At 40.8% G+C, this 19,256-nt stretch overlaps 1 protein-coding gene across 5 annotated transcripts in view; it reads left to right on the forward strand.

Annotated features, from left to right (window-relative positions):
* The first annotated feature begins 469 nt into the window (after positions 1-469).
* Positions 470-19,256, forward strand: part of rptor (regulatory associated protein of MTOR, complex 1) — a 156,552-nt gene continuing 137,765 nt past the window's right edge. For 2 of the 5 annotated variants that reach the window (XM_069530537.1, XM_069530536.1), the window contains exons 1-2: positions 781-915; positions 2,573-2,747. In XM_069530537.1, the coding sequence (XP_069386638.1) occupies positions 2,580-2,747 (168 nt within the window). In that variant the 5' untranslated portion in view covers positions 781-915; positions 2,573-2,579. Of the gene's footprint in view, positions 916-2,572; positions 2,748-19,256 lie in introns of all 5 variants that reach the window. The other 3 variants (XM_069530538.1, XM_069530534.1, XM_069530535.1) reach the window with 3 other exon arrangements.

Here is a 19,256-nt window from a genome sequence, read left to right on the forward strand (position 1 = left end):
TGGATTTAGAAATCTGTGCAGTTTAAAAATCATTCCGTCTGTGCCTTTAAATTTTTTCAGACAACTTTATTTATTGAAGGCTATCAAGAGTGAAAAACTAATGCAACAAATAATATTTTGATGCAAATTATAAACCTTATCTTTACATGGTTCTCATGGGATTTTGAAAAAACACATATCAAACAATGAATACATCTGTGGACAGTTGTAAATATCGTATTGTTTATTGCACAATCCTCTTTTACTTTTTACATGGTGTACAATCCTTTGTCTGGTGTTTATAATATTTATAATATTGCCTATAATTTGCCACAGTTACTGTGTGTGTGTGTGTGTGTGTGTGTGTGTGTGTGTGTGTGTGTGTGTGTGTGTGTGTGTGTGTGTGTGTGTGTGTGTGTGTGTGTGTGTACACTGTGCTGTCTGACAGGAGCGGTGACGTATCACGACAGCCCCGCCGCACCAACAGTGCATTCTGGGTCCAACCCAAGATGGCTGCGCCCTTACAGAAGTGCTGAAGAAGTGCTCTCCGGAGAAACTCTCGGGATTTCGTGGGATTTCCGCGAGCACCGTCGCGCAGAATCACCTCCGAGGGTCGCTGGTTTGTAGAAGGAGACCGCAGGAGCCCAGTCATCGATAAGAGCGGCCGGGGCTTCGCGTGGCTGTGGCAGACTGTCCGTGTGAAGATGGGCCTCGTCTCCAGCCCCTTCCCATAGCGAAGAGCCGTGGGGAGAGGAGCCGCGGATTCCCCTGCAAACACGCACCCGTCCAGCTCGGCTTTGACGGGTTTGACATACTCTACAGGCTGTGGACGCTGCCCTACAACTTTCTCACCAGGATCGTTTGTGCCACAGTGTCCGTCATCGTCCGGAGGCGCAGAGCTTCCTCAGCCCGGGTAGATAACCCCACAGCACCGAGGTCTGCATCTGCACGCTTCGCTACCACCACCACCACCACCACCAGCGCCATTTCCACACATCTGCTCTCACGCACACGTGTCTCTGCTCAGGTTGTTTCAAACATGACCGGGGAAAAAAAAAAAATCTTTTCACAACATTCGCTCCTCACTCCGTCTGACAGCGAGCTGCAGGGGGGCTGTCAGATGAGCCGCGCTAGCTGGGCTAAGTAAGCTAGCTGACCGGTGTGTGTTAGCGATGGAGGCAGCTGTGGTGTTGACACAGGCAGAGATGTGTGAACGTGTTTGCAGCTACACACACACACACACACACACACACACACACACACCTGAGGCTCAGCCTGTGTTCACATGACATCATCCATGTGGAGTGTGTGTGACTTCTCTTGTTGTGGTTTTCATCCAAGCAGGAGATTCACTACACATGACGCCCAGCCAGCATCCCATGTGTGTGTTGACTGTCATTAAGTGTAACTCAGCATCTCTTGAGGTTTCTTAAACTCTTGTGTTGAAATCAGTGTATCCCTGATTTGACACAGTTTCAGACTGAACGATCTGCTTGCAGCATCACAGTAGTTGAGGTCTCTTAATGGAAACGTCCCTTCCTTATGCTAGTGCAAATAGGATGCTGCAGCTATTATGCTTATTAAAAGCCCTTACCCCTGAGGATCAGAATTCACTTTTCACAAGAAGTCCTCACATGTTGAGGAATGTCAGAACACAAGCATTCAAAGAACAACTTTGTAACATTTTTGATTTAACTCAGGAACTATGTGATCAAAGAGTGAATGATTATCAGGAGCCTGACCCCACTGTGCCTTTAATTTCACATCCGTCCATTTGTCAGTCTGTCAATCTGCCCCATCTCAACTCAACTCAGTCCAATTCATTTAAATTTGTTCAATATTTATACTATGCTTATCCTTATCCCAGCTGACATTGGATAAAAGTCTGGGTACACCCTGGACAGGTTGCTTGTGTGATATCTTACTGTAGATGTACTGTTTTTCCTTATAATGGATTATTTTTGGTCCATAATTTCTGCTATCAACATGACTTTGACTTTACTTTGAGAAATGTTTGACTGCATAGTAACCACTGCCACACTGCTGATATCGAGTCCTTTTCTGGCAGCAGCTCCTCATCCACCATACAGCCAGCTCACATTGAGTTATTTTTCAAATAAGCAATGGATGAATGACCCCATACAGAAACTTGATAATTTGGCCAATCAGCAGAGGTTTCTCATAGAGAAGGCTTAAATTCTGTTGGTTTGTGAATGTAGCTTGGATCCACATCATTGGGGTGGACAAAGTGATAATGTAATTTAAATGTCATAAAATTATAACAATCTCTATGATTTTCTTGACAAGTCACCTTGGAACTCATTCTGATGAAGGGAAAATGGCTAATGTGTCTCATCAAAGTGTGTAAAATACACACTCAACACAAATCTTTTATCTTTAACATCCTAACAAAGCTGAATAGTAACTTGATTTGTCTTTGATCTTTAGGGGAAACCTATTTTCATTGTTGTGAAATAATGGATCACCCACAGCTGTGATCATGTTCTAGTTTACCATGTGGACCACACTGTAAGAAATCACAGAAATCTGTTAAAAATATATTTTTTAACTAAAGCGTCTGCTTCCCATGCAGGGCCCTGATGAAAATGGAGTCAGACTTGCTTCATTCCCCAGCTGTGGGCCTCACTGAGGAAGAGGAGGCTGACATGAATGACTGGAAGCTTCCTCTGGCCTTCATGAAGAAACGCCACTCTGAGAAGATCGAGGGCTCCAAGGCGTTAGCACAGAGCTGGAGGATGAAGGACAGGGTAAGTTCTCTGTTCATGTACGTCAGGAGGTTAAAGATGCTCCTTTGTGCCGAGATGTGGCTTGAGATTGTAGGGGCTCCACCTTATGTCACTCTGTAGCCAAGTGTTAACTCATTCAGATTCACACTAGACAGGTTTGATAGTATTGCAGTTGGTGCATTTTCATCGTCAAATAGCTCTGAACCCATGTTCATTTTCATGGGAAGAACTAATTGCAGAGTAGGAAAGTTTAGCATAACGAATGACAGAACTGTTCCTATAGTATATCACATAGGAAAAAAATATGTTTTATTTTATATTTTTAACTGAAGGATTGTTAGAAAACTATTGTATTTTTAAAGGATACGATGAAATTCGGTATTTTTAATTGAATGTATCTCTAGAGCTGCAGTTATACAGTAAAATGGCGTTATGACAGTCACTAGGCTATTCTACTAGGTCACAGCTGTTTCCCTGTGTTGCAGTCTTTATGCTTAGCTAAGTTAGCTTGCTCTAGCTTCATATTTACAGTGCAATAATGAAAGTGATATAAGACTTCTCTTATAACTCTTTTAAAGAAAACAGAAGTGGTCTTCAGCTGAGACACCAGTTATTGAGCATAGCTGCCATTGGTGCTGTTGAGGAAAGGTCGGGGCTAAGTATTGGCCTGTCCATTATACTAGATCTCAAGATTTCAATCCACAAAAGACACGCATTAAATGCATCAGTGCTACACACTGTGCTTCGAGAGGACATCAGTCTTTCTACAGCCAGGACAAATTACTCGCAAATTACTGGCTGCCCTCGTGTTTATTATAGTACCAATTCATTTTATACTGCTGGAGGCTACCCATGCTGCGCTTTGACAGGAGAACCTCAAAGCTTTCCCTCATGAATGGCCACAGTGGGTTTCTGCTCTCATAAAGCTGTCTTTTCGTCCACTGCAGTGTTACCGAACTGATTATTTTCCCCGTGGCTATGTTGGTCAGTGCCATGTAGTCATACATAACCCTGACAAAGTCAGTACCTATTGTAGAAATTCACCCAAATAAAACTGTAACACCTCGCTGCTGTTAGGACATCAGAAGAATTACGCCGCAGCGGCTACCGAAGTGTTGCGCTGCAGGAAAATGTTGAATAAGAGAACACCATTAACCGTGAGGCAGCTATTGATTTGAAAGAGGTGATAGGGTTCGGCTCTTGTTGGCATTCCTGTCAGAAAGTCGAGCTAAATCGACTGTGACATTTCATTTTTCACCAGAGCGTTTTAAGGCCATAGACCGTCATTTGTACATTTGTAAGAAGCATATGTCCTTTCACATTTCTGCTTTCAGAGCGCTGGGATTAAAGAGAGCTTTTTGTGTTTCATGCAGGAATAATTTGGCTTCAAACATAACTGGCTTGGGTTTAAATCCATCATTTAAAATGGCAGTAATTGAAAAATGATGGATTTTAATCAGTTTTTTCTGCAGCTTTGTGCATTTTTCTTTTCAGTAGTTCATGGCTGATCACACGCAGTGCTGGCCTTTTGCATCAGCTGATTTAAGCTGTTGGACAGTATCTGTTGCAGTTAGGATATCGAGCGAATTGTCAGGCAAAGCTTTAAGCCTGGAGAGAGTGTGAGGCGTGTGAGACTGTAAATGATGCTTGGCACTGTGGGAAATCAGAGGTCTTTCTCTTGGAGACATGCAGACACACAAACACACGCATGCACAGGCATGCACATGTGCACACTCACACTCAGTATGAAGACAGGAGAGGAAAGAGAGGCTGTACAGTTACAAGGCTCATTGTTCAAAGTGGGGTGTTTATTCTCCTATTGGGTAATGACAGCTATTGAGTTGTGTATACTTGTTCTTTGTCAGCTTGAAGCTTGATTGTGTCTACGTGTTGCTGCACCTGCCATGTGGAATCATGGTAACAGTTTTCAGATACACTACAGATGCCTGTAGTATTCTACTGTAAAGTTTAAGGTCTAATAATTTCAGAAGATGGGGCAACTGTTGTGTCTTTTTCCCTGGACTGTCCCAGTTTAATAGAGAATACATGAATGGATTTACAGTAGGTCTGTGATATTTTTTCGCATGAGTTTGAGTGGCTATTAGCATCATCTAAAACGATTCAAATTAATTTGAATGAGCCGATGCCACAACTTGCTGTTTTCTGTTGATAATCCCTCACAGTGAACACAGAACATGACGTGTGTGTGTTGATAACAAGCACACTTGAACCTCGACCTGATGAGATAAATCAATGTAGCACAGGCTTTGTCGTTCAGTTTGTTCTGAGCCTGATAACTCGCACACTTCAGCTGAAATCATCGAAGTCTGTTACAAAAACAGGAATTAGACAGTAACACTCTCCATGTGATTTATATCAATGATGTATTAGACTGTTGAAATCTGCATTGTGCTTTATAACTGTACACTGCTTTATTTAGTATTTTGACTGAGAGGTTGAGAGACTTTTAGAACCCGTGTGTAGTGACCCGCACTGGTCTGGAACTTTCTGGAGTTCTGCACATAAAAAGTGTGTGTGTGTGTGTGTGTCTCTTACTTTCTCACATGTTGTTGCGACAGTAGTTTTTTGTTTCTTGTTGTAGTACGAGACGTGCAGGTGATAATGGAACCATAAAGACACAGCAATGTGACAGTGAACCAGCATGCATGATACCATGACTATCCTAAAGATGACTGTCAGGGCAATTCATGGCATATTTCAGTCTATCATATTCGCTAAAATAACTCCGATCATAATCAGATCCATTCGAGATTGTTTTGTTCTCACACTGCGGCAGCTTCCCGCTGCGTACGCCCGTGAAAATTAGCCTGTGAAAGTGAAATATTAATTAGGCACAGCAGTGACCGACCCTGAGTTCACACACTGAGGTTGGAAAGATGCTTAGGTTCACTACGCTCTGCCGATAATAATTACTAGAAGAGCTGGAGGAAAACTCAGACTACAGCTTCTGATTTTATTTGGCCCTGCAGAGCGTGGCTCTCACCAGTTGAGAAGAAAAACGTCTGCTGTCACCAATTAATGTGAATTCTGTCAGTAAGTTGATGATAGGCCTAAATTAAACTTGACTGTTATTGGCTCGTGTTTCCTGTTAGTGGCTCTCAATATGTGTCAAATATATTGTTTGTGAGGGAAGAACCCCCACTCCGTAACACCCCTGTGAAACATATATGGGTTAATTTATTTGATTAATTGAGGCCTGATCTTTTTAAAGCACGACCTTCAGTTTTTGGAATCAAGAGATGCTCATAAAAAATAACGTATGTGAGATTAACTAGTCTGCAGCTGTGATATGTCAGTGTGTCAGTTACATTACTATTTAAGTGAAGTAAATTATGTTCAGGAACAGACTCAGTGTCAGTGGATACCTAATAATAAAAGACTGTCACTTGCTGTTTTATTCAGAAGTACCTAAAATCATTATCAGTCGAATGATTGTTTTTAGCAACAGACAACTTGCCTCTTACCTGCACAGAAACCTGTCTGTCCTCAGTTATTATTCTTCACCATCCCGTGGCGCTGTAAGCTGTGTGACGTCAGAGTTGCTTGACTCAAGCGTGATGCGAACTTAATGTCCTCTTTAAAAACCCTGCCAGCCTCCCGCCCCCCTCCGATGCCCTTTTGCCGACATCCTGTCAGACATAGAAATGGCGTTGTTGAGGTTTATTTTAGGACTCTGTGCAAATGGGAGCTGTTCAGTTTGTTGAGCGTGAAGGTGGATCAGAATTGATTCTACCTGCCAATAATAAATGGATAGGACTTGTGTGGAGACAAGGGGACGGGGTGATGTACACTATGTATAATATGATTACACAGTACTCTGGACTTTATAGTTTGTAGGATACACGGTCAATGAAAAGAACTGTATAATTTTCAGCATTAGTTGAATATAAGCACCCTAAAGTGAACTCACATGGTTATGCACATCTATATATAATATAGAAAAGATTGGTGACTTTATTGTTTGAAATTATTTGAATGTACATGAACTTGACAACTGTATTGAGACACCTGGAGCAGACAACAAACTAACATCTATATTGTAAGGTTACATTTATAATCACAGGTTCCATTAGGATCTGAGAGTCACCTAAATAATAGTTCCTTGAATGAAAAGCTTCATGTTGTTTCATTCACAGTTAGCGGTCATTCAGAAATCATGACTGGCATATTCCATCTGGAAACAAAGACATGGATAGAAAACAGGAATCCAATGGAAAAAATCAGTGAAATATCTGAAATGCAGACTTAAAGCTAAAACAATCATGCAGAGCCACTGTGTGATGAAAACGTTTCTGTAGTGTTCACATCAAATGACACAAAAGACTGATTCTGTTCTCTTCTGTTCTGTTCTGATACTGGGTCTTATGAGCATGCTGAGGATCCAGGCTCATTTTAACAGGGTTGAAGTCTTTTCCTAAGAGACTGATATATGACAAAATAAAAACATTGGACAGCACAGATGGTTTGTCTGCTATTAGCCCCTTTGGCACCTGTTACCATCTCACCTTCCTCATAGTCAGTGGTGTCCATTGAGTTCTCCTGAACGCTGAGACGAATAAGAGGATTCTGAGAAGCCACATCACTAGTGTGTGCTTTAGTACCATTTCACAGCACAATCACCACATGCACATGCAAGTACTACCCTGTACACCTGAGCCTGCATCCAGTGAGCAGCACCAGTGTGGACAGGAACACTTTGTTGCACAGTCCAGGATGGTCTCGGTGGTGTAATGTTCGAGGATTGTTCTTGGCAAAACATGGGCCCCTTACTACCAGTCAGTCATAATTGCTGACCCACATAGTCATTCCTTTATGGCCTCAGTTTACCATCTTCTAACGGCTGCAACGATTGGCAACATGGATGTGCAGCTAATAAATCTGCAGAAATGATGTGATGCAGCTTGTCAATATTTTAGCAGAATATCGAAGGAAGGTTTTCAACAACATGTAGAATCCATGTCAGGAAGATTGAGGCTGTTAATGAAAGAAACTGGAAGGCCTAGTGTTCGGTGAGTGTATATTCTGCTTAAAGAAAATCTCAATTAGTTCTTATTCTAGTTTTGAGAAACCTGATACTTGAACCTTTAGTACCTCACTTACAAGGAAGAGAAACCTTGTTACTTTTGGAATCTTGTCTACAGGACAAAACAAATTTGTCTGTGTTCCATGTCATGGTCACATCTTAAGTATATTTAAACCCGGACTCAAAACTGCGACACTCTTTTAACATACTTACCTCTCTCATTGTCAGACACACTCACACAACAAGGCTTTTAAACAATAATTCTCAGTTTCCCACATGATATTCTATCACAACATTTAAGTACACTCCAAGTAGTGTCTTCATTTTGGCCTGATGCCCACAGTGCTGAAATGAACACAGTGACAGCACATTGTTGTTGAAACACTGAGTTACAGCAAAATGTTGATTTGTCAGAGCAGTTTGAAGCAGTATTACATTAGCCTGGGTTTGTCAATTATGCAACCTCAGTTTTGGACTTACGAATAACTCAAGTCACTTATTTTATCCTATAGGAAAACGTAGTTATATTTGAATATTGAATCTAAACAGGATTGTACGATATGAGCGGGTACATTAGGACCATGTCTTTGCAGATGTAAGTTGGAATAGCGGCTGTTATCTCTTTCCATCTTTGGGATTCTTGCCATATGTTGTGCTTTGGGCAAAAGAGTGTGAGTCTGGGGTTTGTGTTGAGTACTTGACTGTACTTTATAGCTCTAATCTGTAGACTCGCTCAGTGAAAGAGGTAAGTGGTGTTTTCAGTTTTCTTGTAAAGCAGTTTTTCTGGATTATATCAAACTTTTCGTACCCAAAACACGTTCGTGAAACATAAGTAGCTCCTCTTTAAGATACAAGCTCCTCACTTTGCCTTGGCTGGTCTAGATGCTTCTTCTTTTCTGAATTGCTACTGTCCTAGTCCTGTTCACTCTCCTCAATGTTTGTTTGTGTTGCCTTCATGCAGGATTCCTGCCTCCATCTGAGCCACATGCAACGGCTTGGAATGTCATCGAAAAGAGTGATTTGTGATAGTTGTGTGGCAATAAGGTTGATGGTTAGAGTTAAATCTTGGAGATGACGCACAAGGTTTTCTCAGGGAGGAGAGCTTAATTCATACACCAGATCCTCAGTTGAGACACTTTAATACAGTGCTGTGTCAATGCTCATTCTCAGCGCACTTTAATATAGGAAGAAATCACCACAGATCAAGAAAGGCTCAAAGTTGATATCTCTCTCTATGGTGTAACACAAACAACACATGAGACATAACTCATGAGGCACCATAGCTTGTTTCTCTCCTTACATAGACATAGAATGCAGGGAAAGTATTAGATTCAGCATGAGGCTTTGAAGGTATAACTGTCCAGTAACTGTAAACATATACCCTTACATCATCTTCCATGGGTCAAAACATGTCGATAATGATGTATGTCGGACATGTGGACATGATCAAGAATGTGTTTATAGATTTATAGTCGATGCGAAATCTCAATAACAAAGGTAATATGGTATCTTACAGTAAGAGCAATGTGTCTGTTTCAACGCTCTCATGAAAAATCCTGCGAGACTTAGAAGACAGCAACCCCTCCAAAGCCAATGAGGTTATGTTTTCACTAGGGTTGGATGTGGAAAGCCGGTGTCAATCAGGCACAGATTCCTACTCGGCGGGTACCTGCCAGACTGAATCGCAACCCAGATTCCAGTGCCTGAGCTATAACTAAAATAGATCATTACCACACGTGTCTAGTCAACATTGCACATAACTCTGGTGACGTCACACTCTCTACACATATTAGCCTACAGTTATCTAGTAGCTACCTCAAACTCAAGTAAAGACGAGGACACACTTGCTAAAGCTATACAGTTGACAGTGTGGCTCAATTTCATGTGGGTGAGGTTTCTCACACCGGGCGTCCAGCAAATAGCAACATAGAGTTGGGAATCGACAGCCGGCAGCAACAACTTGTAGAGTTGTTGGTGGTATGCACCTTGTTGTTTGTGAGCTACCAGTAAACCCAGAGAAGAATGAAGAGAAGGAACATGACAAACTAAATGAACTACTTGGCAATGCCCAGGATACAAATACAAATATGACTGTGTGAAATGTGGTGCAGTTTGACTGAGTTTAAAGGGACTGCTGGGCTTTGGTGGAGGAATCCGGTCTTCTGAGTGTCATTCTAGTTTAATTTGCTTTTCCCATTCTCATGGTGGATAGTAAAATTAGAACATGTATAAGGTTGTATGGTATGTGAATGTAAGAATAAACTTTATTTTTGTAGCACCTCTAATTTTAGAAGGCGGCTCAAAGTGCCTCAATACATAGAAATTACATACAGTAAGTAGCACAAGATGGAAAATGACCGTTGAAGTGCACTGCAAAGTACACACACACACACACACACACACACACACACACACACACACACACACACACACACACACACACACACACACACACACACACACACACACACACACACACACAAAGCATTTAAATGATCTCATATTCCTCCCTGCTTGTTTTCACACATGTGCTGCCTGCTGTGTGTTTTCACTTAGGAGTAATGAAATCAATAAGTCATCAATACCCAAGCACATAGTAATAATGTGGAAATAAGACAGTTGGTCTGTGCTGCTTTATCTTCTGCATCATGAGTTGAATTCAATCAATGTACTCAGCTCATTAGGCAGCACATAGACTTTCAGCCACACAAGCAAAATAAAACATGTTTGTGAATATCCATGATAGTGATTTTTATACATTTCTTGCTGCTGATGATCTCACCATTCTGTGAACATGTGGGAAATGCCCTTTGGCCAACAGATGGACAAAGTTCCCACCCTGTTGAAGTGTCCTTTAGATAGATAAATACTTGACAACGCAGGAGATAATGAAGCATCAGACAGATTGGACTGTGCACGTGTCACATGCTGCATTTTAGCTCCTCATCATTTGCTTCTGATATAGATTCTTATATACTTCTGGATCTGCAAGACATTTCTTTCATCCTTACAAAGAAAGGCTTTATTGAGCTCATTAGTTGCAAGGATACAACTCTCTCAGTAAACAGTATCTTTTATTTCCTTTCTGCATCATTGTAATTAGTGGAAGGATAATGCTGCTGGTTTTTATTGGGAATCAGGATTAATGAGCAGTAGCACTCCTTCTCGTCTCATAAAAACGTATGTAGAGACATCATGGAGAAATCTACATGAGCTTCTCTAGCTTGTAGGAGTTGCTGAATGTGGCTGTACATTGTCCTAACAGACCACAGCCTTGAGCTTTTATTTAAGATTATCAGCACAGTCTGTACAATGTGTTAGCAGATATATATATTTTTCATGAGTAAAGGGAACAGAGCTCTGCGGTTGTCAGTATTCATCATTTCTTCCCACCATGGCGTCTTTTTAGATTCATAAAGTAAAGTGCAGCGGAGAAACAGTTTTGCTGATCATTTAAGTCACTCTCTGTATTTTAATGTATTTGATGCATGTGTGTGTGTGTGTGACAAAGGGGCAGAGTGTTGCTGGAGAGATGATTATATAAAGATTATGTGTGCAGACAGAGGACAAATATTGTATACAGTACAGTATTTCTCAAGTATGTCCTCAGTGCCCAGTGGTGCACTTACTGTATAGGCTATTTTCAGTTGGTTCCAAACACATCCAATGCTTCTTCACATGGGAACTTGACATCAGTTTTCATGTTACATGACATGGATAATCCCAGGCAGCTAAAGTGCATGTCAAAGCATTTTAGTGTTAAACTTTCCAAAACAGAATATTTGATGATCGTTCTTTTACAGCAAATGTCCAGTGTGTGTGGAGGTGAGAAATTACGCAGCTGTCACAGGAAGGAAGGAATTTACCCATTTCTATTTTAGTTGTGTGTGTAACAAAGGCCCTTGGAGAAAAGCTCATTCTACAGGAGGAGACTGTGATTGTTGGTATTTAGCCCAAATTATGAGCATGGGCATTTTTAAAAATATACTGAGGACTTTTTAAAAAGCTTTATTTGGCTTTTTGGCAAGAAATGATTGCTATGTTTTATTATTATTTTTTTCAAAACACAGTTTGTATTTCAAGAGCAAGTCACATGCACAACTCTGCTGAAGTGTCCACATCATGACCTGTTGCTGCAATCGAGCTTTGACGTGCCTGTCGGAAATCGATGGTCTCCACTATTGTAATAACCTTTATTTATTGCGGGCCTAACAAATGGAATAAATGGGGTTCATTGATCGAAGCATTGACCAGAGCTGGGGGGCTGTATTGGAGTCTTAAAAGGACGCAGAGGCTGGGAAGTCCCCTGGAGTCCTGTGCCACTATTAATGAGAGGAGGACAGCAACCAATTATGTGCATAGGCCCAAAACAGGGAGATTCACGCAACACACACACACACACACACACACACACACACACACACACACACCTACATCAAGAGGACTTCAGAGGAAAGTACATTGACTCGCATTCAAAACCCGATCACTCACTTTAACTTACACGTGCCTAACCTTAACTTTAAAACATGTCTTCTCCGTTAAATCTTGCTTACTTTTTGTCCTCTTAATGAAGACAAGTCCCAATAATGTGATTGTGTACACACGCACATTTAATTTGTATTTCTCCTCCTCTCCTTTGCCTTTCTGATTCTCTCTTCTGTTTTTTCGGCTCTCCCACTCCTCATTCCTCTCCCTTCGCCTGACACAGAAAAAGACTTAATGAGGTTATTGGAAATCCATGAGGATCAGAGCATACCTGTATTAAATCTCATTTTGTTTAGGCTCTCAGGTTAGTACTAATAATGAAATTAACAGGCCGGGGCCTCTGCTGTGAGCAAGAGCTACTTTATCTTGTAATGGGTCAAAAGGTGCTTAGTTCATACAGGGAATCCTCACTCATCCCGTCTCCCCTTCTCTCCATACATTTCTTCTTAGCATTTTCCACTGATCTATTCTTTTCTTTTCAAGCTATCAAAACAGAGCCGAAGGTGATTTCTACTTTGTCCAACCAACATCCCAAAATTCATACACAATAAAACTAATTTTTTTCGTCAGTTGCAGCCCTTATTACATTTTTCTTTAGTTTTCTACTAACTCCAATTGATGGGTGGATGTTATCGAACTCAACGCTGTGATTGGTCTACTTACGGCAGACTGGCTGCCATTTTTGAATTGAGATGAAGGAAAGAACACGGATAACGTCTTTCTTTTCGTTGCAGTTCTTTAAGAAAAGAAATCTGTCAGCTCCAACTCTACCAAAATCCACTTAGTAACACTTGCCATTTTTCTGAATTAAACAGAGACACCAGAGAATTGGTAAATAAGCGGATCAGAAACCGGAACACACTCAACACCAGCACAGAAACTCTACCGCTGCGGAGGTGTTGCAGCACGACTCTCACACACACACCTACACACAACTATGAATGCTGGGCCCCGTGCGTAGGCTACGTGCTTACCTACACTGTAGCTTCGATGCAAAAGCATGAATTGGGGTTTACAATATTAACAGTGGGATTTGTTGCACACCAATGTGCTTTTGAAATTTGCGCTGAAGTATAACCTGAATTCAGGAAGAAAAAATTGAATTCTTTGGAACTAGTTGTTTGCTGGGCGAAAATTGATTACTTCAATGTTTCCAGCTTCTAAAATAAGCACATTTTCTGGTTTTGTTCATTGTCTATTATGAACTGAAAACAAAACAAAACATTTGAAGATGTCACTTTGAGCTTTGTGAAAATGTTTCTGACATTTACAGACCAAACCATAAATCTATTAATCAAAAAAATAAATGACTTCTAAATCTATGATGACAATAATTACTTGCAGGCACACATCGGAGTGAGATAAGTAGGCCAATTTAGAAACCAAACTTTCCACTGACCTGCTTATCACATTCAGAAGAGTCTACTCATCACGGTCTTTCTTCTATTTTACTGTAGTGCATTTCTCATATATACTTTAACTGCAGCTTACATAGAAAAGTTTTTATACACAGTTTACTTTCAGATTCTCCACATCTGTAAGAGGACGCGGCATTGCATTGAAATGCGAGGCACGCTGCTCCTCTGCAGCTTCAGAAGGAGCGGGCTTATAAAGAGACCTCAGCTAATATTACCTGTTTTTAGTCAGAGGCTTAACTGACGGGCAGGCACTTTGAGATAAATTAGGACTTTATAAAAAACTGTGAATCATGAAAAGCTGCTCAGTGGAGACCAGGAATAAAACATAGAGATGGAAATGAGAATATTAAATGTCCATTTTATCTTAATGAGCACTAAACTCACAACTAAACCATTTTAACAGCATCTAAGGGAGCAACTACGTCATTGCTATAAGCCATGCATATACCTAAATTGCTGCGCAATGAGTATAAAATGAAAATATTTTTTCATCAATTATTTACAAGCTTGGTTAATAAATAAACTACCTGCTTATGTTTTCACTGAGTGTGTGGCAATGTGAAATAAACAAGCGGATAAATCAGCGAGAATAATGTGGACTACACCTGTTAGGCATCATACTCAACTGTCGTCGAAATGATGATTGTGAAAAGCAAAACACTGAGCCTCATTCTTCTGTGTTACTCTCATGCAAATCAGTGTCAAATCTGTTGTAAACTACCTGAATAGGACCTAGGACAGAAACAAATAATTCATCAGGGATGTTCTTTTTGGGATGATTATTTTCTCACCAACTTGAACCACGTAAGTATAACAAAGTGATACCATTGCCGTGGCAGTTATGTCTCCAGTCCTCATTGTACCTCGGGTGACAAGTTTGACTTCTATTCACTGAAGTCCCTATTTCTGTCTCTCTTGTATATTTGTATGCTGGTCCATGTTGAGGTTGAAAAAATAATATGATAGTTTACTGTCTCTTGAGAGCCAACAGTCTTTCTTGACATTTAACCTGCCGTGGCAGTAACATCTTTTCTCTCTCCCACTGGAATTTGCATTAATAGTGTGCTGTCACTTCTGCTGTTGTATTTTTAAAGGCCAAACCTGCCCTGGTTGCTCCCAGTTGAGATTGTCTTTGTAATATGTTTTAGATGTACAGGCCACCTTCATATTCAAGTGAAACGGTCAGTGGTCTCAGACTTTTGGACGCTGTCAGTGTCTTTTCCCAGGATAATGGTGTAGCCCCTGCAGAGCTGACAGGGAACAGTCATGTTGGCCTACAGATTAGCAGTAAAAAAAATCCTATTGAGGCAGTAAACCTCCATAGCTTTCATTTTTTAGGTGTGTATGTTGTCTTTTTATTCAATTGACTTGTGTATCGGATGAGGAGAGCACATTTCAGAATAAAATCACTTACGATAAGGTGTTTTTTCTGGTGACAGAAGATCTGCGTGCCTCGCACCTTCCTTTAATATGTGCGAAGGAAAGGGGCACACATTTACTCAAGATAATGTGAAACACATCGTGGTGCAATCTAAAGGAATATCAGTAAAGAAGTAAAAGTGCTTAATAGGCAGTAAGGCCAGCCTCTAGCGCCCAAACAGCTTGAATCTTCATTGACGTTCCTGTCATTTGAGTGAAAGCTGTGTGTCAGGGGACATTGGATCCTTCTTGACAGAAAGCCTCCAGTTCTTTGAAGGATAAAGGAAGAGAAAAAATCTTTACAGTTTGTCCCATGAAACCTGATGGAGTTTTAGATCGTGTGGCAGGGGAGATAATCTTCGACTTCTAACCGCATTCCAGTGTTCATGAAAACACTGGAGCTATCATTAGATTTAAAGAGACCATAACTGATCCAAAAGTTGAGAAAAGACATTATATTTAAGGCACCGTCTGAAATGTGAAATAATCTTCACAAGTCACAATTATAGACATTTATAACGTTTTTGTCTTTATTTAATACAGCCACAAATCATTCCTAGTTGGTTGAAACAATTGGTGGAACTTAAACAAAGACTTCTTTTAGCTTCAGATCTTACCTGTATAACATTCAGGAGAAAGTTTGCACTATTCTTACGTCAGCTCAGGTATACTCTGATGATGTCTACCATGTGACCTGCCCTCTCATAGTCAGAACTCAGCATTGGTATAAGGTCTGATTGGGCCACTCCAAACTGTGGATTAGTTTGAGGTCATCCTTTTGTACGATCATTTCCATGTAGGGTCATTGTCCTTCTGCTGGTGCACAGCCATGTGACAAATCAACCTTGTGTCTTTAGCCCAGAAAACATTTTACCATTAGTGTGTTGGAGATTGAAGCTGCTGTTGGCAAACTTGTGTAGTAAGGTCTTTTGGAGAGCTGAGGCTTGTATGGAGCCTGCATTTGCATATGATTGACTCATGAACAGAGATGTTCCAATAATTAGTCTCATGTGACTTTGGGTTTCTTTTCTTTAAGCCTCCTCTGAGCCTCCTTCTACAACTCCACTTGGTTATATTGACAGGATTTCACATTTTCAAACAAGAGGACTTCATTTAAGCCTGACAGTAATTTGATCCTAATATGATCACTGGAGATGCATATTGATATCAGGTGTAAATATAATCAGGTTAAAATCACAACTGAATACAATCTAGGAACAAGATGTATTTTAATGTCAGGTGTAATGGAGTGTAGTAAGCTTCATAAAACCTCAGCATAACGTTGTCTCTGTGGGCATATTAGCAAGGCTAAAGTTAGCATTTATTTCAAAGCGAGTTGTGGAGGCGTTATTCTAAATTGTGCCTGACAGTTGAAAACATGCATGGACGCCGTGAAAGGTGGTGATGAAGTCAGCGATTTGGCAATGCCTGGACCAAAAGTTTCACCAACTTTCCCATTTGTTCACTTGAAAGCACGTTACGTGAGTAACCCTATCCCGGGAACACATTTTTCTGATTATTCCTGACACCACGTGAACACACAATAAGTACAGCTCAACAGAGCCACAGTGGCAGAAGACCCTCAGTCGTCTCTGGACCAATCATGCAAGAGTAAACTGTGTAAATTCCAATATGACTCTGTCAGGACTAAATGGAAATTTTACCAAGCATGCAGGTGGGAGAAGGTTGAGGGGTGAGGAGGTCAGGTGGAAATGATAGAGGTTATGTGCTGCAGTGTGACTGTATGTGTGCGGATGCTGTGCAAGTTGAGTCTTGTCCTGCCGATTCCCACTAGCACACTGACCTTTCGCTCTGTCGGTGGGAAAAGATGAGGGCACCTTAATTACCCTCAAAACAACAGCCTTCCTAACGCTGCTCAGCCAGGGGAGGTCACGTACCCCACTGTACTCCAACACAACACAGGCTCTATTGGTTTACATTACACACAGAGAGTTATCTGGCACTACCTGGAAAAGGTCACTTGGCACTATTGCATTGATTTACATGGAAATGTCGTACGTGTGTAAACTATTGAATGTCCAGCTCTGATAAAATGTGTCCTCGTGCAGCTCTCTGGGTTTCACCACTCACACGGACACACGTGGACAGCAGGGCAGGGAGGGCGAGAAGCAGAATGTGACATCAAGTGAAGTGAAACATAAACGAATAAGTCATGTTGACAGCAGCTCTGCTCATTAATGCATGTGCAATAAAACCTCAGCCAATAAGAGAATCGTTTATCAAAACACCCGTTAAACTTTTCAGTGATATTTTCAGTTTCTCCTGCAGTCTCCCATCCACCAGTTGTATACTGTGTTTACACCACAGCAAACATGTCATGTTAATAGCTAGTTGTCATGAAAAAAGCTACAACAAAAATGGGCTGTATGTTAATAGTTGACTGCAAACTTTTTCTGGATTTCTGTCAAAAACACTGGGCGACGCATCTACCTACCTTTTGTAAAAAGTAAATATAGACCATAGTGCACTATATAGTGATTAATGAGGATTTCAGACACTGTCTTTTCTGTAAATATTGTTATTTTGTTGATGTGCTCTGTTACACGTGACTTGTTTTGCACTTCTGTTTACCCTGGTAGTCGGATCCCTCTCATATTAGACTCTGTTAATAGGGTTTTCTTTTTGGGAGTTTGTTCTCTCTCTCACTGAGGGTTAGGGGGAGAGGATGTCGCACCTTGTTTAGCCCTATGAGGCAAATTATGATTTTTGAATATGGCCATTCAAATAAAATTTGATAGATGAATTTAAAAAATGAATGGACAAAATATTAGGAACACCTCTCAGTACACAGTTGAGAAACAGTTTGAGGTGTGAGTGAATGTTTCACACCCATTCTTTTGAATTTGTGTTCACATGTTTTCTGATCAGGTATCTGGCAAATATGGTTTATTGTTAATGCTCTTGATTTCAATTTTAACACAGCAGTGATGTGCAAATTAGAGGATGATTGGATTATTAAGGAAAATAATCTGAAACTATTATGATATTATGTTTTGAACTAGTTCAAGTTTAATTTGTATTTTGAGTAGAAAAAATATTATTTTGACTTTTCAATGGTGTGAAAATGACTTTGAGAATAAGAATAACAACATATGTGCTGTCAGGGGTTGTCTTTTATGCAGTATTCAAGTGCTAGAGTTTTATCAAGCAGACCTAAGGCAGCTGATCAGGCAGCTTTCGTTGGCAGTTCCTTGAGTTCAGCTCAATGTGTCAGTGTCCTCTTTAATTGGAGCTACAAGTTGGGACGACAGGACGTCACGGCTGACGTTTGCTACACTTCACAAAAGAACGTTTCTGAAGTGCTGATGGTGCTGAAGTGCTCACTGCTACTTCCGTGTGTGATATGCACTGTTGCGACCTGTGCTGCCTGAACAGCTCTCTCTCTCTAACCCATGGATCAGTGGTTATTCTATTTCGATAGCCTACTTCTTTTTCCCCTCACTTCGTGCCACAGTGGACTCTTGTGCTAGGTTTCATTTCCTTGTGTGACATCAGTCTGTTGTTTCCTTTGGATTTATTTATCCAAGCACAGAGAGGAAGAAACACCCACACACTATCTACACTGGCTCAACAAAGAACATTGTTTTATTTAATGTTCTTCATTGAGCAGGTGCAGGGAGTGTGCAGGTGTTTTTACTCTTGTGTGTCAGGTCTGCCTATGTACCTTTCATAAAGATCATTAAGGTTTTTGATTATTTATTTATTTAATGAACCATAACCACTTTATGTGCACCTCTCTGTTTGATATTCATACTGTACAGTTTCAGGTGATGCCTTAGTATAGTGACAGAACTCTAGCTGTTAGACTGAAGCTGTTTTCAGACATAAAAGTAGGTCTGGATTTTCTCTACAATTCTTCTTTCACATATGAAGAACGCAGCAGGAGATTATCAGGAAATTCTCCAGCACATAGAGGGATGGCTTCTAGGTAGAGAATGCAGTAGGCAAGACATAATGTCTAAATTCTACGGCAGAAAGTTAGACATTTTGCAGCACATCAACACTGGCGTCAACCCTTTTTACCAAAGGCCCTTGAATGTCATTGGTTTTGTGTCCGTGTTAAAAACATCAACGCATCCACTTACTGCAGCGGAGGTCTGGAGCCTCTCCCTCGGACATTAGGGTTCTCACATAGAGCCCCAC

Source organism: Paralichthys olivaceus, chromosome 8, assembly GCF_024713975.1.
Source record: "Paralichthys olivaceus isolate ysfri-2021 chromosome 8, ASM2471397v2, whole genome shotgun sequence".
NCBI lineage: Eukaryota > Metazoa > Chordata > Actinopteri > Pleuronectiformes > Paralichthyidae > Paralichthys > Paralichthys olivaceus.